Genomic DNA, 21,384 nt, shown 5'->3' on the forward strand with positions numbered 1-21,384 from the left:
TCGCCCCTACTGGCCCCCTTGCAAGCCTGATCACCCTTAACAGCCTCTGCCTGCCAGCCCTGGTTGCCCCCAACCTGCACCCCCCCACCAGCCTGGTAAGCCCATAACTGCCTCCCCCCCCCCCCCGCCAGCATGGTCGCCCCTTACTGCCCCACCTGCTGGCCTGGTCGCCTCCAACAGCCCCCCTGCCAGCCTGGTCACCCCTCACTAACCCCCCTGCTGGCCTGGTCGCCCCATGAAGCCTGCTGCTCAGTCATTTGGTCGTCCCTCACTTAACCCCCCTGCCAGCCTGGTCGCCCCAATCAGCCTGTTCGGTCGTCCATTCGGTTGCGATGGCCCTTGGCTCTTTATATATATAGATTAGGCTGGTGTTAAAGGTTTTAGGGAAAATACCACATAGATGAAGTATTCTCTTCCTATCATATAAACGGGTAACCTGATGAATTATCCACAACCCTTATGATGTTAACTGTGAGAAAATTGGTTAAGTCATATTTCTCCACCATAACATTAATATTTTTGCCTTTTCCATATTCTATTCTTTGGAAGTTGGTTCCTAAGTTCAGCCCACACTCTGATGAGGATGGTAGTTGGGGAAAAGATTTAATCTCCAATTTCCTGAAGAGGGAAGTTATCTACATAAATCAGTTGGAATTCTCCTCTAAGGTATATGTGTTTTTTATCCCCCACCATTACTTTTCAAATCCCTATCATAAAATTTCAGGATACTTACTGGCAATCAGAATGTTTTGAAAGGAATATTTTTTTATTTTTTTAATCTAATCCTCACCCGAGGATATTTTTCCATTGATATTTAGAGATAGAGAGTGGAAGGAGAGAGGGGTAGAGAGAGAGAGAGAAAGAGAAAAAAAACAACAACACATCAATGTGTCCTATAAGAGATATTCTTATTAGTCCCATTCAATGCAGTTAAACAATTTCACTACTTACTATTTAGCAAAGCAAAACAACATAAAACTTTATAACCTCTTAAACCTAGAAACATGAATTCTTACTTTTGCATCTATTTCTTCTGCTTTTTCATTGGCTTCTTGTTCAATAAAAGCCATCATATGCTTAATCTATAAGAAAAAAAGAAAGATTATTTTACCTTTTAATATAAAGAGAGAAGAAAATATACCTTTTTGATTCATTCAACTATTTATGACATATTATGTGTCAGGTTCTGTGTATAAGAAAAATTAGATAGTTTCTGTCCTCAGGTAACTTACAATCTGGAATTTGCTTTAAGCAAATGGACAAGCTGAAATATGAAATAACACAGGTAAATAGGACATTATCCTACTCTCAAAGTACTTAGAGTCCATGGAAGAAGTGTACTTCATACCCTCCTTAGTCAGCACCTCTGTCTTCACCATCTCTAATAAACTATATCAAAGAGCTATCACTTTTTACTATTTCAACTTTCTTACCTCCTACTCTATACACACTTCATTTTGACTTCTACCCTTTCCAATTCATTGAAATAACACTCAAGAAATTACAACTCCTTGCTCTTAAATCTTGGCCTTATCTTACTTGATATGTCAATATCTCTTGATATGCTGGCCTCCCTCCCTCACAGTAACCAGCATGAGAGGAGATCCAACCCACAAGAGGGACAACAATCAAGACCCAGTTACAATGGAAGAGCCCAAATAACCCACAAAACAGACACTCTTGCAGTGGTTCTCAAACTTCCTAATGCCACGACCCTTTAATACAGTTCCTCATGTTGTGGTGACCCCCAACCATAAAATTATTTTCGTTGCTACTTCATAACTGTAATTTTGCTACTGCTATGAATCGTAATGTAAATATCTGATATGCAGGATGTATTTTCATTGTTACAAATTGAACATAATTAAAGCATAGTGATTAATCACAAAAACAGTATGTAATTATATATGTGTTTTCCAATGGTCGCGACCCACAGGTTGAGAACCGCTGCTAGAGCATCCAGCTCTGGAGTTCAAGGAGAATGCACCATTAGGTCAAGCAGGACATTTACAACAAAAGACCACCCACAAGACCAGGAGTCACAGCACTTCTATTAAACAAAAACAAAGAAACAACCCCCAAACGAAAGGAAGAATCTCCACAAAAAGAACTAAATGAGATGGAGTTAAGCAATTTACCAGAAATAGAGTTTAGAGTAATGGCTATACAGATGCTCAAGGAACTTAGGAAGAACTATAAGGAACTTAGTGGGAACAACATCAGCATGGAAAAGGACATAGAAACCATGAATAAGAACAAGTCAGAAATGAAAAATACTATTTCTGACATCAAGAACACATTGGAAAGGATTATAAGAAGGTTGATGAAGCAGAGGATCGAATCAGCTATTAGGATGACAACATAGAAAAAAACCACTCAATTAGAGCAGCAAAAAGAAAAACACTAAGCCCTAGCCGGTTTGGTTCAATGGATAGAGCATCAACCTGTGGACTGAAGGGTCCTGGGTTCGATTCTGGTCAAGGACACATACCTCAGTTGCAGGATCCTCCCCGGCCAGGGTTCTGCTCAGGGCTTGTGCAGGAGGCAACCAATTGATGTGTTTCTCTCACAACGATATTTCTCTCTGTCTTTCCGTCTCTTCTATTCTGTCTAAAATTCAACGGAAAAATATGCTCAGGGAAGATAAAAAAAACCCACACAAAACACTTAAAAAGCATAGGACAGTTTTAAGGGCACTTTGGGAAAACATGAAATGGCTCAATATCCACATAATAGGGGTAGAAAATTAGTAGTGGACAGAGAACTTTGAAGAAATGACAGAACTAACCGGGTAAAGGAAAAAGTCACACGAGTTCAGGAAGCATAGAGTCCCAATCAAGATGAATATCCAAAAAGACCCACACCAAGACACATCATAATTAAAACAGGAAATGCTAAAGACAAAGAGAGAATCTTAAAAGTAGAAAGGGAGACAGTTAGTTACCTACAAGGGAGCTCCCATAAGGCTGTCAGCTGATTTCTCAAAAACAAACAAAACAAAGAAACAACCCTACACTACAGGTCAAAAGGAAGTGGCATGAAATATTTAAAGTAGTGAAAACCAAGTAGATCCACCTCAGAATAAAAGACTCACACAGGATGAAAATGAAGGGATGGAATAAAATTTTACAAGCAAATTGGAACAAAAGAGAAATGGGCAAATTAAAGTTACAATGACGTACAGCCCCATACCAGCCACAATGGCTACCATCAATAAATCAACAAACAACTGCTGGTGAGGATGTGGAAAAAAGGAAAACCTTGTACACTGTTGGTGGAAATGTAGACTGGTGCAGCCACTGTGGAAAAAAGTATGGTTCCTTCAAAAGTTTCAAAGAGAAACTGCTTTTTGACCCAGCGATCCCATTTATGGAATTGTATCCTAAGAATCCTGAAGTACCAATCAGAAAGAAGGTATGTACCTCTATGTTATAGTAGCATTATTTACAAAAGCTAAGATGTGGAAATAGCCAATCTGCCCATCAGTAGTTGAGTGGATAAAAAAGCTGTGGTATATTTACACAATGGAATACAATGCAGCTGTAAAAAATGAGGAAATTTTGCCCTTTAAGACAGCATAGATGAACCTGGAGAATATTATGCAAATAAGCCAGTCAGAGAAAGACAAAGATTGCATGATCTCATTTATATGTGGAATCCAATAAACAAAATAAACTGACGATCAAAATTTGTCCAGAGACATGTAAGCATGGAACAAACTGACAGATCTCAGAGGGAAGGAGGTAGGGAAGTGGGAACAGATTAACCAAAGAGCTTATAGTGCAGCGAAGGACTCCGGTGGGGTGGGAGCCAGGTGAAGGGGGCACGAGGGAAAATGGGGACACCTGTAATACTTTCAACAATAAAAATAAATTTTAAAAAAATAATGAGCCCTAGCTGGTTTGGTTCAGTGGACAGAGTGTTAGCCTGTGGACTGAAGGGTCCTGGGTTCAATTCCAGTCAAGGGCAAATGCCCGGGCTGCGGGCTCGATCCCCAGTGGGGCGGTGGGGGAGAGGGGGCATGCAGGAGGCAGCCAATCAGTAATGATTCTCTCTCATCATTGATGTTTCTAGCCCTCCCTCCCTCACCCTTCTTCTCTGAAATCAATAAAAATATACTTCAATTAACAAAAAATGAAATGTTGCTTGGCCAGCATTGCTCAGTGGTTGAGCATCGACCTATAAAACAGGAAGTCATAGGTCGATTCCAAGTCAGGGCACAAGCCCAGGTTGCAGGCTCGATCCCCAGTAGGGGGCATGCAGGAGGCAACCAATCAATGACTCTCATCATTGATGTTTCTATCTCACCTCCCTTCCTCTCTGAAATCAATAAAAATATTTTTTAAAAATAATAATGAACCCAGATTCTCCTTTTCTCTCCACCCCCCGCCTCCCCCCAAAAAATAATAATGAGCCTGGCCAGCATGATTGAGTGTCAGTTGACCAATGAACTAAGAGGTCACGGTTCAATTCCCAGTGGGGGACATGCATGAGGCAGCCAATCAATGAATCTCTCTTATCATTGATGTTTGTATCTCCCTCTCCCTTCCTCTCTGAAATCAATGATAATAATAATAATGACATATTCATCATTCTACCCACATCCCATTTTGATCTCTGTCTTGGTGGTTAGCAACCAACACCCAATTTTAGTAATTCTTTAATTTGTGTAATTTTCAATCACAGCCTTGCTGTCTACTACTCTAAACCTTGCTATCACCTTCTGTCAGCTGAATCAATAAAAATTGTGGGTTTTTATTTTTATTTTTAAAGTACTAATAACAGAAAACTTCTCTAACTTGGTAAGGGAAATTGACATGCAAGACCAGGAAGTGCATAGAGTCCCCAACAAGATGAACCCAAAGAATCCCATAGCAAGACTCGTAATAATTAAAATGCTAAAGGTTAAAGAGAAACAGAGAATCTTAAAACCAGCAAGAGGAAAGCAGTTAGTTACAAGGGAGCTCCCATAAGACTGTTAGTTGATTTCTCAGCAGAAACTGCAGGCCAGAAGAGAGTGGCAAGAAATAATCAAAGTGATGAAAAGGACTTGCAACCAAGATCACTCTACCCAGCAAAGCTATCATTTAGAATTGAAGGACAGATAAAGAGTTTCACAGACAAGAAAAAGCTAAAAAAGTTCATCACCACCAAATCAAAGTATTATTAGAAATGTTCAGAGGTCTTTTTTAAGAAAAAGAGAAGTCTAAAATATGAACAATAAATGGCAATAAAAACATGTCTATCAAATTGAATTAAAAAAACACACACACAAACAGAAAAAGACTCATAGAGATAGCCCCTCCCTGAGCAGAGGTGCAACTAGACCAAGAAAGCCGGCGGGGCCAGGACCTGGGCAGACACCAGGCCATGGAGGACCAATTGAGGTTGTGCACCCTCCGGCTGCTGACTGACTACCTGGAGTACTGCACCCAGAGGCCCAGCAGCGACCCGCACCCTACGTCCTCACTTGAGGCCACCGTGATGCGCTCCATCGCCTCCCAGGTACAGGAGTATTACCAGCTCTCCTGGACCTGCTACCGCCAATGTCAGAGTAACCATGTAGAGATGGTGGCGAACGCGATGCAGAACATATTTCGACACCCCCTGGGCCCCAACTGGGGCCGAGTGGTGGCGCTTGTGACTTTCACGGGGTTCCTGCTGGAGAGATCGCTGGCAAGCCACAACTGGGCACTGAAGTAATGGAATGCCAGCGATGACCAGGACTGCCAGAGCCTGTGACTTTGCTGTGCACTTGTCTCATGGGGCAGTACTGTACCTGCTGGAGGCGCAAGGCAGTCGGGATGGCTTTTGCCACTTCTTCAGAGCAAAATGTCACCTTGGAGCAAACTGCTGGTTTGGTTTCTTCTGTCATGCCTTACACTAACCAAATTGAGTTGCAAAAATTTTAACCCATTTCTACCTGCCTACCTGTGACCAGCCAAGTGAATTTGAGATGTGAAAGAATAAAGCACCTTCTGAGACATTTTTACCTGTATCCTTATCAGGAGTCCTATGGTGATAATTCAGCCAGTGCTTTAACTCCTAACAAGGACTCAAAGGTGTGTTAGGACAAAGGCACTTGAGTGGCTCTTCTCTGCCTGGGGAAAATGGGAATCTAAAGGCTTATTGCTCCAAAAAATTATAAAAGAAACTGCATTTCATTAAATGGGAAACCTGGCGCTATATACTTCATTTAGATAAATACGAATATGAGACTCTCATCCACAATTTCATGTGCTACTGCTGGCCAATTTATCCAGGCACTGGGTTGGGGATGAAATGGTGAAATGATATCCAAAGTGCTCCAAGTACCAGTCTAACAAAGAATGTAATAGTAAGAATACCTTTATAAGGTATTCTTTCTAAAGCCTTTGAAATTTAATTCTCATGTTTCTAGAGTTAATATTAAGAATTTATATTTCTGACATCAATAAATTGTTAAATGTCTTCAAAATTTTAATAAATGTGTGCATCTTTTAAAAAAAAAGACTCATAGATACAGAGAACATTTTGATAGTTGCCAGATGGGAGGGGTGTTGGGGGGGATGAGTTTATAAAGGTGAAGAGATTAAGAAAGACAAATTGGCACTGGCCGGTGTGGCTCAGTTGGTTGGGCATTGCCCAGTGCACCAAAAGGTTGCTGGTTCAATTCCCAGGCAGAGTACATGCCCGAGTTTCAGGCTGGATCCCTAGTAGGGTGTATGCAGGAGGCAGCTAATCGATGTTTCATACTCATATCGATGTCTCTTTCTCTAAAAACCAATTTTAAAATGTTTGAGAGAGAGAAAATGGCAGCTGAATAGGCAGACCTGTCACACACCTTGTCCCAGGGCCAGACTGGAAATACAACTAAACCAGAGAATATTCACATGGAATTCACCAACTGAGGTCCGGCTGAGGGGGAGAGAAAACACCCAGAGACTGATAAGAAGAGCAAAGTTGCAGGAGAAGCGGACCCAGTGGCCAGGGGTGGCAGGCTGGTGGTCTGAGAGGGAGAAGCAAACTCCAGCTACAGGATAGTCTGTCCCCTCAGAAGATAGAGGCCTGGAACCCAGGCGGGGCTCCACAGCACCTCCGAACACAAGAGCCCCATCCTACAGTCCACATAACATCCAGCCGAGACAGGTGGCAGGGCTGCTGGCTTGAGGTGAAGTCTGAAGCTAGGAACAGAAGCCGGTCAGAGAAAAAAGCCACAGTTCTTTGTTTTGTTTTGTTTTTGCTTGTCTTATGGAGTGGTTTTTTTTCTCTAAACCCAGAGCAAAGGAGCTTTCATTTGCAATGACTCACTGGAGGCTTTGCTGCAGAGGGAGGCATGGACTTGAGGTGCCTGAGAGGCTGGGATGGGAAGCAGGGCAGGGAGACATGGAATAGCAGTAGCCTGGAGTCCTGCATTTGGTTGTTCATATCTATCCAAACCCAAACAGTCATTTTTTTCCTGAGAGGAGCTAGCCTCTCCCAGGAGCCTCAGGGCAGATAATATAGCTTGTGCACACTCAGGAGACCTGCATGCCACACCCTACATTTAGAACTTATCAGAGGAAACAAAGCAGAGGCCAAGTTTACAGGTCTGAGCAGTCTCAAAGAGCAGTCAGTGACTGGACTGAAGGAGGAACCTTCTGCCCAATATTCTGGGAACCATACTGATAAAAACTCCAGGTTGCAAGCCAACCCCATTGATCTCCATACAAGAATCTCTGTCTAGCCAAGAGCAGAGTAATATCTGGGGCAGTGATGGCGAACCTTTTGAGCTCGGAGTGTCAGCATTTTGAAAAACCCTAACTTAACTCTGGTGCCGTGTCACATATAGAAATTTTTTGATATTTGCAACCATAGTAAAACAAAGACTTATATTTTTGATATTTATTTTATATATTTAAATGCCATTTAACAAAGAAAAATCAACCAAAAAAATGAGTTCGTGTATCACCTCTGACACGTGTGTCATAGGTTCGCCATCACTGATGGGCCACAGTTTTGGAACAACATGAAATGAAACAACATCCACATAATAGGGGTGCCAAAAGAAGCCAGCAAAGAATAGAAAACCTGTTTGAAGAAACAATGGCAGAAAACTGTCACACAAGTCCAGGAATAACAGAGTTCTAATCAAAATGAACCCCAAAAGACCCACAGCAAGACACATCATAATTTAAAAGGCAAACATTAGACCTAACCAGTTTGCCTCAGTGGATAGAGCGTCAGCCTGCGGACTCAAGGGTCCCAGGTTCGATTCCGGTCAAGGGCATGTACCTTGGTTGCGGGCACATCCCCAGTAGGGAGTGTACAGGAGGCAGCTGATTGATGTTTCTCTCTAACTTTTTATTCCTCTCTCTCTCTCCCTTCCTCTCTGTAAAAAATCAATAAAATATGTTTTTTTTAAAAAAGGACTCACAAAGACAGAAAGTGAAGAAATATAAAAAACACTTTTAGGCAAGTGGAAATGAAAAAAAAAAAAAAAAAGCTGGGGCCCAGTACTCATATCAGACAAAATAGACTTCCAAAGGAAGGCAATAACAGGAAATAATGAAGGCCACTTTATAATAATAAAGGGATTGATACAAGAGGATATAATTCTGGTTAACATATGTGCACCCAATACAAGAGCATCCAAATAGCTTCTATAGCCCTGACCAGTTTGGCTCAGTGGATGGAGCATCGGCCTGCGGACTGAAGGGTCCCAGGTTCGATTCCAGTCAAGGGCATGTACCTTGGTTGCGGGCACATCCCCAGTAGGGGGTGTGCAGGAGGCAGCTGATTGATGTTTCTCTCTCTTCGATGTTTCTAACTCTCTATCCCTCTCCCTTCCTCTCTGTAAAAAAATCAATAAAAATATATTTTTTTAAAAAATAGCTTCTATAATAATAAAAGCATAATATGCTAATTAAACCAAACAGCCGGACGACCTTCTGGATGACCTTCCGGACAAAGCCAGGGCTGCAAGGGCCGTGGCAGCCGCTGTGGCTGCGGGGGCCAAGCCCCTTGCACGAATTTCATGCATCAGGATTCTAATATAAAATAACTTCTGGAGGATATCAAGGGAGAAATCGACAGCAATACAATCACAGGGGATGTTAACACCCCACTTCACTGGAGAGATCTTTTTTTCCCACTTTTAAATATTGTTGAGAGATTATAGATGTCCCCCTTTTGTCACCCCATCGCCCCCCTCCACCCCGTTACCACCCTTCCCCATCCCAGGCCTTCACCACCCTTTTCTCTGTGTCCATAGGTAAGTTCTTTGGTAAATCTCTCCCCACCCACCACTCCCACTTCCCTGAGAGATTCAGTCTGTTCCATGTTGCCATGCCTCTGATTCTATTTTGTTCATCAGTTTATTTTGTTCATCAGACTTCTTGTTCATTTATTTTGATTTCTAGATTCATTTGTTCATAAATATGTATTTATTGCGATTTTATTTTTCACATTTTTTATCTCTTCTTCAAGAATATCCTTCAACATTTCATGCAGAAATAGAAAAAAACTTTAGCCTTTTCTTGTCTGTGAATCTCTTTACCTGACCTTCAATTCTAAGTGTTAGTGTTGCTGGGTAGGGTAATCTTGATTGCAGGTCCTTACTATTCATCACCTTCAATATTTCTTGTCACTCCCTTCTGGCCTGTAAAGTTTCTGTTGAGAAATCAGCTGACAGTTCTATGGGCACTCCCTTGTAGGTAACTAAGTATTTTTCTCTTGCTGCTTTTAAGACTCTCACTTTGTCTTTAACCCTTGCCATTTTAATTATGATGAGTCTTGATATGGGCTTCATTGGGTTCCTCTTGTTTGGGACTCTCTGTGCTTCCTGGACTTATAAGCCTACTTCTTTCACCAGGAAGGGGATGTTTTTTCTCATTATTTCTTCAAGTAGGTTTTCAATATCTTCCTCTTTCCATTTCTCTTCTGGCACCCCCATATTGTGAATGTTGGTACACTTAAAGTTGTTGCAGAGGCTCCTTACACTATCTTCATATTTTTGTATTCTTTTTTCTTTTTGCTCTTCTGCTTGGGTGTTTTTGCTTCCTTATATTCCAAATAGTTGATTTGATTATCAAAATCTTCTCCTCTATCCTTAGCTGGTTTGGCGCAGTGGGTAGCACGTCTGCCTGCAGACTGAAGGATTCCCGGGTTTGATCCCAGTTAAGGGCATATGCCTGGGTTGTGGGCTCAGTCCCCGATGGGAGGTGTGCAGGAGGCAGCCGATTGGTGATTCTCTTATCATCATTGATGTTTCTATCTCTCTCCCTCTCCCTTCCTCTCTGAAATCAATAAAAATATATCTTCTCTACAATTGAATTCTTGTGAATTATTCTTTATTTCAGTTAGTATAGGCTTAATTTCTTATTTTATGTCTTTTACATTCTCACTGAGATCCTTGAATGCCTCACTAAGTCCCTTGAAGCACTCTGAAACCCTTGAAATTCTCATTAAGATCCTTGAGCATTCTTATAACCCTTGTTTGGAACTCATATCCAGTAGTTTGCTTGCTTCCGTTTCTTTCACTTGTCTCCGCATTTCAGCTGCTTCCCTGTGTTTGCTTCTATGTATTAGATAGAGCTGCAATGTCTCCTAGAATTCTTAGGGTGACCTTGTGTAGTAGGTGTCCTGTAGGGCCCAATGGCTCAGCCTCCCCAGTCACCTGAGCTGGGAACTCTAGGTAAACCTGTGTGCGCGGTGTGCATAGTCTTGTAGTTGAGCCTTGATTGCTGTTGGAGTCATTGGGAGGAGTTGAAGTCCAGGCCATTTGGCTGTAAGGGCCAGCTGCAACTACAGTGGAAGAGCTGCTATTCAGGAAATACTCCTATCAAGAAGGATTTCATTCAGTGGGGCTTTGGTGCTCACTGAGTCTGGCCCTCAAGTGTGTTGCTTGTGGATGCGTAGAGTTGTAATCTGCTATGCTCTGAAGCTGTCCACCAGGTGCACTAGCTCTAGGGCTTCCAAGGAGGTGCAAAGTTTGCCACTGCCTGGAGTCACCCAGCAGGAGCTATAGAGAGATCTGCAGATGGCTACTATTTGTATTGGCTAGGTAGTGTCCAGGCAAGGCCCAGCTGTGAAGCAAGGCAGGCTGGTGCTAGTTTCGAATCTTGGGTCTTTTACTGATAGGTTTGGGGAACACTGATGCCAGCTGTAGCTAGTTTGAGAGGTTTTACCAATGTCTGAAGCCAAAGCCAGTACAGGCAATTCACATGGAAAAGCTGCTGCAAACAGCTTTGGTGTGGCAGCAAATTGGATGGGCAGGGTCTCAGTGAATTCCCAGGGCTGAGCAAATACTGTGAGTCAAGCTGATGGAAACTCAGATGTGGCTGCCTGCCAGCTCTGTGATGATGGAGGTCCCAGCACAGGAACAATGACCCCTGAAAGCACCCCTTTTTGGCAAAAAGCCTTTCCCAATTTCCTGCCCCTATGCCAGACAGTCCAGTTCCTCCATATATGTGTCTGGGTCCCTCAAAGTTGCTGGTGCTGGAGCTCAGAGCAATAGAGTACAAGTACTTTTGTGTGCCAGCCCTTTAAAAGAAAAACCTGGGTCTCCATCAGCATCCATCTCACTCAGACACAATCGCTGGTTTTTACAGCACACAGTTGTGGGGACTTCTCTTCCCATCTCTGAAACTCTGAGTTGGGGGCTTGGTGTGCTGTTAGGACCCCCTGCTTCTCATAGGCGCCCTCCACAGAGATGATCTCGCTCCCGATTAAAAAAAACAGCACATGTGAGTGTTGGACCAGCCTGTTCCATGTCTCTGCCCCTCCTACTAGTCACAGTGAACTTTCTTCTTCTCTTGTTGTAGGACTTCCAATCAGTCAGCTTTCAGGTGGTTCTGAATGATGGTTGTTCTATATTTTAGTTGTAATGCTGATGTGGTTGTGGGAGATGGCACATACCCACATTTACCTATGCTGCTATCTTTTTTTAAAAAAATATATTTCTTTATTGATTTCAGAGAGGAAGGAAGAGGGAGAGAGAGATAGAAACATCAATGATAAGAGAGAATCATTGATCGGCTGCCTCCTGCATGCCCCCCACTGGGGATCGAGCCCGCAACCCAGGTATGTGCCCTTGGCTGGAATCGAACCTGGGACCCTTCAGTCCGCAGGCCGACGCTCTACCCACTGAGCCAAACCGGCTAGGGCTCTATGCTGCTATCTTGGTTCCTCTCTCTGGATAGATCTTCTAGACAAAAAATCAACAAGAAAACAGCGACTCTAATTGACACACTGTGTCAGATAGAATTAATTGACATTTTCAGGACATTTCACACCAAAGCTGAAGAATAATGAATTTAATAAAGTGCACATGGGCCATTCTCAAAGATAGACCACATGCAAAACAGAAAACAAGTCTCTACAAGTTCAAGAAGATTGAAATAATATCAAGCAAATTTTCAGATCACAATAGAATAAAATTAGAAATCAACTACAGCAAAAATACTCAAATACATTCAAACACATGGACGCTAGGTAGCATGTTGTTAAACAATGAAAGGGTTACCAATGAGATCAATCAAGAAATCAAAAACTTCCTGGAAACAAATTAAATGAACACACAACACAAAATCTATGGGACAAAGGGAAAGCAGTCCTGAGCAGGAAGTTCATAGCACTAGAGACCTACCAGAAAAAACACGAAAAATTAAAAATAAACTATTTAACCCTACAACTTAAAGAATTAGAAAGAGAACAACAAGAAAATCCCAGAGTCATTAGAATGAAGGACACAATAAAGATTAGAGCAGAAATAAATGATAGACTAAAAAACAAACAAACAAACAGTCAATGAAACAAAGAGCTGGGTCTTTGAAAAGATAAACAAGATTGATGCACCTCTAGCCAGACTCATCAAGAAACAGAGAGAGGACCCAAATAAACAAAATCAGAAATGAAAGCAGTGAAGTAAAACTAACTCCACAGAAATACGAAGGATCACAAAACAAACAAACAAAATACTATGAATGACTATATCCCAACAAACTGGACAACCTGGACAAAATGAAATTTTCCTAAAAAAATACAATCTTCCAAAACTCAATCAGGAAGAATCAGAAAACCTGAATAGGATAACTACTGATGAAATTGAAGCAGTAGTTAAAAAAAAACCTTCCAGCACGCAAAAGCCCTGGTCTGGATAGCTTCACAAGGGAGTTTTACCAAACATTCAAAGAAGAACCAACCCCTATCCTCCTCAAACTATTCTAAAAAATTCAAGAGGAAGGAACATTTCCAAGCTCTTTATATGAGACCATCAGTATCATAATTCCAAAACCAGATAAACACACTACAAAGAGAATTATAGGCCAATAACCCTGATGAACGTAGATGCTAAAATCCTCAACAAAATATTAAGAAACTAGAGGCTAGGTACATGGATTAGTGCACATTGAAAGGAAATTAATTAAAAGGTGGCCGGTGGGACAGGACTGGGTGAAATGGGCCAAACACACCCAGGAGTCAACCTCCCACAGTTCCTCCCTGGCTGCCCACACCTGGGACGGCACTGGGGCTCAAAGGGCATCTGTGGAGTGAGCAGGGTCCCTCCGGCAAGTGGGATTCCTCGACCTGGCCTGCGGGGATCGGGCCAAAACCGGCAGTCCAACATCCCCCAAGGGGTCCCAGAGTGTGAGAGGGCACTCTGCAAAGTTGCTGTCGTTTCTCAGCTCCTGCGTTGAGCGTCTTCCCCCTAGGGGTCAGTGCACATCATACCTACCCACCGGTCGGCTGGTCGCTGAGTATTTTATTTATATATATATATATACACACATACTAGTGGCCCGGTGCATGAAATTCATGCACATTAAAAGGGAATTAACTAATTAACTAGAGGAAATATTTTAATACCAGAGGCCCAGTGCACGAAATTCATGCACGGGGTGGGGTGGGGGGTCCCCTCAGCCCAGCCTGCACCCTCTCCAATCCGGGACCCCTCGGGGATGTCCGACTGCCAGTTTAGGCCCGATGCCGGATCCCAGGGATCGGACCTAAACTGGCAGTCAGACATCCCTCTCACAATCCTGGAACGCTGGCTCCTAATCACTCAACTGCCTGCCTGCCTGGTCACCCCTAACTGTCCCCCCTGCCAGCCTGTTGCTCCTAACTGCCCACCCCCCCCCCCCCCCCCGTAGGAGATCACCCGCTTACGCGAGGGAGAGGGGGAGGTCGCCCCACGCAGCCTGCTTCTCATGAGCACGTAGATTAAGAGCGGTCGGATAGGCAGGTATAAAGAGACGTATGAGATAGATAAACTAGGTCGAGGAGGTCCCCCCCACACTCATGCTCTCATCCCCCTGTGTCCATGTCCATTGGTTTGGCTTATATGCATGCATACAAGTCCTTTGGTTGATCTCTTCCCCTTGCCCCCTCCCTCCCCTACATTCCCTCTGGGGATTAATAGTCTGATCACTTTTTCTCTGTCTTTGGATCTGTCCCTGTTCATCAGTCTATGTTGTTCTCTATATTCCACAAATGAGTGAAATCATGAGGTATTTATCTTTCTTTGACTGGCTTATTTCACTTAGCATAATGCTCTCCAGTTCCATCCATGCTGTTGCAAAAGGCAAGAGTTCCTTCTTTTTTACCGCAGCGTAGTATTCCACTGTGTAGATGTACCACAGTTTTTTAATCCACTCATCTGTTGATGGGCACTTAGGCTGTTTCCAAATCTTAGCTATGGTGAATTGTGCTGCTATGAACATAGGGGTGCATATATCCTTTCTGATTGGTGTTTCTGGCTTCTTGGGATATATTCCTAGAAGTGGGATCACTGGGTCAAATGGGAGTTCCATTTTTAGTTTTAGTCATTTGGTCGTCCCTCACTAACCCCCCTGCCGGCCTGGTTGTAGGAAGTCACCTTGTGACGGTGTGATGGCCAATTTGCATATTACCTCTTTATTATATAGGATTTCTATTTGCCCTTTCTCTATAATAGAAGTGTCAGAGATGAAAGAAAATTACTAAAATGTATATGAAAATCTCCCGTCAGTCTGGAGCACGCCGAGGGACCCAGAGTCAAGTCCCCGCCCACCCGCTTGTGCTTCGAAATCGCACAAGACCCAGACCCGGCCGGCCCCACCTCCGTCAAGCCCCACCGGGTAGGGGGTGTGGCCTGAGGTCCCCTGTCAAGCCCCACCAGGCGGGGGGTCGCGGTCTGAGGTTCCCTGCCCCGACCAGGCGCCATGCAGCCTCAGGTCCCTGTTGATCGGTCGTTACACATCACAGCGTGACAACCATTTGCATATTAGCATTTTATTATTATGATAGCTCAAATCCAGCAATACATTAAAAAGACCACATATAATGACCAAGTGGTTTTCTGCCATCATTTCTTCAAATACCTTCTCTATGCCTGTCTCCCTTCCTGCCTCTTCTGGCACACCTATTCTAATACTGTTACATTTAACAATATCCCACAGCTCCCTTAAGCTGTCCTCCTGTTTTTTAATTGTTTTTTTTCTTTTTGGTTCTCTGATTGACATTTTCAACTCTGTCTTCTAATTCACTGATTCGATCCTCAGCTTCCCCTAATCTGCTGTAATTCCTTCCAATGTGTTCTTTGTGTTATGTCATTCTTTCTCTCAGATTTTTCTTTTTTCATAGTTACTATATCCTTTTTCATGCTACTGAGCATTTTTACCATCATTACTCTGAACTCTGATTCAGATAAATTTCTTATCTCTGCTTCATTTATCTCTTCTGGAGAATTCTATAGTTCTTTCATTTGGAGGTTGTTTCTTTGTCTCCTCATTTTGGCTGTTTAGGTTTTTGACTATATATTAGGGCAGTGGTCGCCAACCGGTGGTCCGTGGACCAATGGTGGTCTGTGAAGTCTGAAAGGTTGGCAGCCGCTGGTTTAAGAAAACCTTTGGAGCAGCAGTCGCCAACTGGCGGTCCGTGAGGTTTGAAAGGTTGGCTACCGCTTTATTAGATAGCTCCTCTACACCTCTCAATCTCTAGTGCAGGACAGTATTAAAGGCTGTTTCTGACTAATTAGATCAGGCAAAGACTCAAAGCCTCCAGAGACCACCTCTACCTACAGACTGACAGGATTCCAGCTTGAATTGGCCCTCAGGTAATAGTCCTCAGGTGTGGTGAGAGTTTTTTTTCAACAGGGTGGGGCAGTTGCTTCTTCCTAGAGCAGTGATGGCGAACCTTTTGAGCTCGGAGTGTCAGCATTTTGAAAAACCCTAACTTAACTCTGGTGCCGTGTCACATATAGAAATTTTTTTGATACTTGCAACCATAGTAAAACAAAGATTTATATTTTTGATATTTATTTTATATATTTAAATGCCATTTAACAAAGAAAAATCAACCAAAAAAATGAGTTTGCGTGTCACCTCTGACACGCGTGTTAGAGGTTCGCCATCACTGTCCTAGAGGCTAATTGTTATTTTTAATCTCTTAAGTGGCCTCAGGGCAAGGTGTTTTCCAATAGGGTGTATCAACTATCTTCCCCCTAGGCAAGGCAAATGTCTATGTGGGAAAGATATCCTCCTGAGTGAGAGAATGACTCAGCCCAGGAAACTTGGGTTGTCTGCCTTCTGAGCTCTATCCCCCAAGTCCCCCGTCCTGGCTTCTGCTCTCACAGCTCCAGTCCACTTCACCCTCCCTCTGCCGGAGCACAAGTTGGGTTGCTCCACAGAGAATTTAGTGCACTGGCCCTTTAAGAGGGTGCCTGAGTTTTCAGCTGTCACTCCCTGGCAGACAGCACCCTGTTGCTTTTCATGGCCAGATGTTATGTGGGTACCCTCAGTTTTGGTGCTCTCTGCTGGGGGGCCCAGACTGGGGACTGGATCCCAGAATTCTCAGTGGCAACCCCCCACAGCTGAGATATTTCTGGGACTTCAGTTGTTGTCTGTGGGTGCCCAGCCAGCACTTTCGTGCCTCCGCCCCTCCTACTAGTCTCCATGCAGTCGCAGCACTTTCAGTCCTCGGGTATCAGGGTTCTCTCCTGCGAGTTTTCCGTTGATTATTCAGGAAGTTTTTCTGTATTTTAGTTGTAATACCTGTTTGTTCCTGGGAGCATGTCTGTGCAGCATCCACTTACTCTGCACCATTTTTAATCTCCCCTCCCAAATGGGATTTATTCCAGGGATGCAAGGCTGGTACAGTAGGTCCTTGGGTTACATCGGAGATCTGTTCCTATGGCGCGACGTAACGCGATTTTCGCTGTAAGACGACTACATAACCCACCTACATAAGCACTTACGTCACTCACATGGAGCACATACACAGCAGTAATAAAGTGAAACAGTAAAAAAAAAATTTAAAAGAAAGATAATTCCTGATCTTGTGGTAAATACGTAATAATAAACATAAAGCACATATGTACATACATCGAAATGACGGAACTTTTTTTTAATAAATAAATGGGAGATGGCGATGTAACCACATAACGATGTACGTCGAGTCCAACGTAACCCGAGGGCTGCCTACAATACTCACAAATCAAGAAATATGATACATCACATAAACAGATTGCAAGACAAAAATCACATGATCATTATCAATTGATGCAGAAAAATAATTCCACAAAATCCAACAGTGCTTTTTGATAAAAACTCTCTGCAAAGTGGGAATACAGGGATCATACCTCAATATAATAAAAGCCATACATGACAAACCTACAGCCAGCATCACACTCAATGGACAAAAACTAAAACCATTTCCCCTAAGAACAGGAACAAGACAGGGATGCCCACTTTCACCACTCTTGTCCAACATAATACCGGAAGTCCTAGCCACAGGGATCAGACAAGAAGAGATAAAAGGCATCCAAATTGGAAAGGAGGAAGTAAAGCTGTCATTATTTGCACATGACATGATAGTGTACATAGAAAATCCTAAAGATTCCATCAAAAATCTACTAGATTTAATAAATTCAGCAATGTAACAGTATACAAAATTAACACCCAGAGTTCTACAGCATTTTTAAACACCAATAATGAACTTTCAGAAAGAGAAAATAAACAAAAATCCCACTTACCAGTGCAACAACAAAAATAAGATACTTAGAAATAAACTTAACCAAGGAGGTAAAAGAGCTGTACTCGGAAAACCACAGGACATTGAAAAAAGATTGAGGAAGATGTAAACAAATGGAAGAAAGTACCGTGTCATGGACTAGTAGAATCAATATCATTAAAATGTCCATACTACCCAAAGCAATCCACAGACTCAATGCAATTCCTTTTAAAATACCAAAACAAATGGGACCACATCAAAATAAAAAGCTTCTGCTCTGCAAAAGAAACCATCAACAAAGTAACAATGGAGCACATGGAATGGGAGAATATATTTGTCAATGATACATCTGATAAGGGGTTAATCTCCAAAATATGTAAGGAACTCATACAACTTAACAAAAGGAAGACAAACAATTCTATATAATAAAGAGCTAATATGCAAATGATCATCATGCCCTCACGCCATCATGGCTCAGACACTCAACACTGGGGAGAGAGGAATGGGGAACAACCAGGCGCAAATGAGCTCCTGAGAGAGGAATGGGAACCAGCCAGGCACAAATGAGCTTGCAAGAGAGGAATGGGGACCAGCCAGGCACAAATGAGCTCACGAGAGAGGAATGGGGACCAGCCAGGCACAAATGAGCTCGCGAGAGAGGAATGGGGACCAGCCAGGCTGCAGCCCAGGAGAGGGACAAGCCATCCACCCCACAGTCCTGGGTGCCTGCGGCCGGCCAGAGTGAGGGAAGCCCGGGTCCTGGGTGCCGGGCGAGGCAGAGGCGGTTATGGGCGATCAGGCCCACAGGGGAGCAATTAGGGGCGATCAGGCAGGCAGACACAGGGGTTGGGGCAATCAGGCAGGCAAGCAGTTAGGAGCCAGTGGTACCAAATTGCGAGAGGCAGTCGGACATCCCCCAAGGGACCCCCCCCCCCATGCACAAATTTCGTGCACAGGATCTTTAGTCCAATTTAAAAACAGCAAAGGACTTTCTCCAAAGTGGAATACAGAAGGCCTAGAGGCATATGAAAAAAATGCTCAAAGTCACTAATCATCAAAGTCATTAAAACAACTATGAAGTATCACCTCACACCTGTCAGAATGGCTAATGTAACAATCAACAAACAGCCAAGTGTTGGCGAGGATGTGGAGAGAACTCCAGTACACTGCTGGTGGGAATGCAGACTGGTGCAGGCACTATCAAAAACAGTATGAAATTGCCTCAAAAAATTAAACATGGAACTGCCATTTGACCCAATGATCCCACTTCTAGGAATATATCCTAAGAAACCCAAAACACCAATCAGAAGGAATATATGTTCATAGCAGGGCAATTTACAATAGCTAAGATTTGGAAACAGCCCAAGTACCCATCAGGAGATGAGTGGATATAAAAAGTCTGGTACATTTACACAATGGAATACTATGCAGCTGTAAAAAAAGAAAGAACTCTTACCATTTACAACAGCATGGATGGACCTGAAGAATATTATGCTAACTGAAATAAGCCAGTCAGACAAAGACAAGTACCACATGATCTCACTCATATGTGGAATCTAATGAACAAAATAGATCCAGAGACATAGAAGCATGAACAGACTGTTGAACCTCAGAGAGAAGGCAGGGAAGGGTGGGTGGGAAGAGATCAACCAATGAACTTGTATGCATATTTGCATAACCCATGGACACAGACAATAGTGTGGTGAAAGCCTGGGGTAGTGGGCAGGAGTGTGCTAGAAGAGGCCAATGGGGAAAAAGGGAACATATGTAATACTTTCAACAATAAAGATTTTTTTTAATATTTAAAAAGAAGTACAAATTGGTTGTTACAGAATAGCCATGAGGATGTAAAGTACAGCATAAGGAACAGAGTCGACAATATTGCAATATCTATGTATGGTGTCAGAAGGGTGGGAGATTTATCAGGATGATCACTTAGTAAGTAATGTAATGCTTAATCACTGGGGTGTACACCTGAAACTAATATAATAATGTATGTCAACTGTAATAGAAAAATAAAAGATTTTAAAATGAAAAAAAATTTAAGAATAAAATGAGGGGAATTAAAGAATATACAAACAACACAGCTAATCAAATTCACTGGTGGTTTCATTTCATAGGGGTCCACCTAAAAAAAAAAAGAAAAGGGAATTTTTTTAAAAAGCAGTTGCCCTGGTCACTAATTGCTTGGTGGTTAGAGTGTCAGAATGCACAGCAAAAGATGAAGGGTTTGAGTAACCATTAAGGGCATGTAACATTTTCCAGCTTCTCCATGTAACACAAAGATACCATAAATCTAAGGTACACATAGGTGTACAGAAGTGAGTTAAGACTTGTTTCACAAGAATGTAAACATTCTTAACACTACAGAGCTGTACACTTAAAAATGGTAAAGAGGGCCCTAGCTGGTTTGGCTCAGTGGATAGAGCGTTGGCCTGCAGACTGAGGGGTCCTGGGTTTGATTCCGGTCAAGGGCATGTGCCTTGGTTGCGGGCACATACCCAGTGGGGAGTGTGCAGGAGGCAGCTGATTGATGTTTCTCTCTCATCGATGTTTCTAACTCTCTATCCCTCTCCATTCCTCTCTGTAAAAAATCAATAAAATATATTTTAAAAAAAAAAATGGTTAAGAGGGCCCTAGCCAGTTTGATTTAGTGGTTAGAGCATCGGCCCACAGACTGAAGGGTCTCGGGTTTTATTCTGGTCAAGGGCACGTACCTAGGTTGTAGGCTTGATCCCCAGCCCTGGTGGGGAGCCTGTGGGAGGCAAACAATCAATGTGTCTCTCTGACATTGAAGTTTTTCTCTGTCTCAACCCCTCCCACTCTCTCTAAAAATCAATGGGAAAAAATGTCCTTGGGTGAGGATTAACAATAACAAAAAAAGGTTAAGATGGTAAATTTCATGTGATGTGTTGTATAAAATTTTTAAACAGTGACTTAAGAAAACAACCCTGTGGAATAAATGTCTTAAAGAAAATATACAAAAAAAAAAGAAAGAAAGAAAATATACAGTATGGTTTAGAAGGAAACTTTTTTTAAAATAAACATTCTTTGGAGCTATCCCACTCTTAACGACCAAAATAAGTATGATAATTAAGAGTCTATTTTAAAAGTAACACAATACTGGGGTCTACTCGTCCCCTGGAGAAGTAGCCGCCACAGTGAGGAGACATGGGTAGGGGGCTGCGGGAGCCAAGGTTTTACAGCTCTTTAAAACATTGCACAGGACCAGACAGCAAGTTTTTAAAAATAATACCAGAGCATTAGAAGCAGCCAGAATAAAAATAAAGAATTCAAAAGTAATAAAAATGTGCCCTACATGGTTTGGCTCAGTGGACAGACCATCGGCCTGTGGACTGAAGGGTCCCAGGTTCAATTCTGGTTAAGGGCACATGCCTGGGTTGCGGGATTGATCCCCGGTTGGGGGCGTATAGG

At 42.8% G+C, this 21,384-nt stretch overlaps 1 protein-coding gene across 2 annotated transcripts in view; it reads right to left on the reverse strand.

Moving 5' to 3' along the window:
- Positions 1 to 21,384, reverse strand: part of ATP6V1E1 (ATPase H+ transporting V1 subunit E1) — a 54,758-nt gene that overhangs the window by 29,559 nt on the left and 3,815 nt on the right. For both annotated transcript variants that reach the window (XM_006085530.3, XM_014452931.2), the window contains exon 2: positions 1,017 to 1,082. In XM_006085530.3, coding sequence (XP_006085592.1) covers positions 1,017 to 1,082 — 66 coding nt within the window. The remainder of the gene's footprint in view (positions 1 to 1,016; positions 1,083 to 21,384) is intronic.

The sequence above is a fragment of the Myotis lucifugus genome, unplaced genomic scaffold, assembly GCF_000147115.1.
Source record: "Myotis lucifugus unplaced genomic scaffold, Myoluc2.0 scaffold_19, whole genome shotgun sequence".
Classification (NCBI taxonomy): Eukaryota; Metazoa; Chordata; class Mammalia; order Chiroptera; family Vespertilionidae; genus Myotis; species Myotis lucifugus.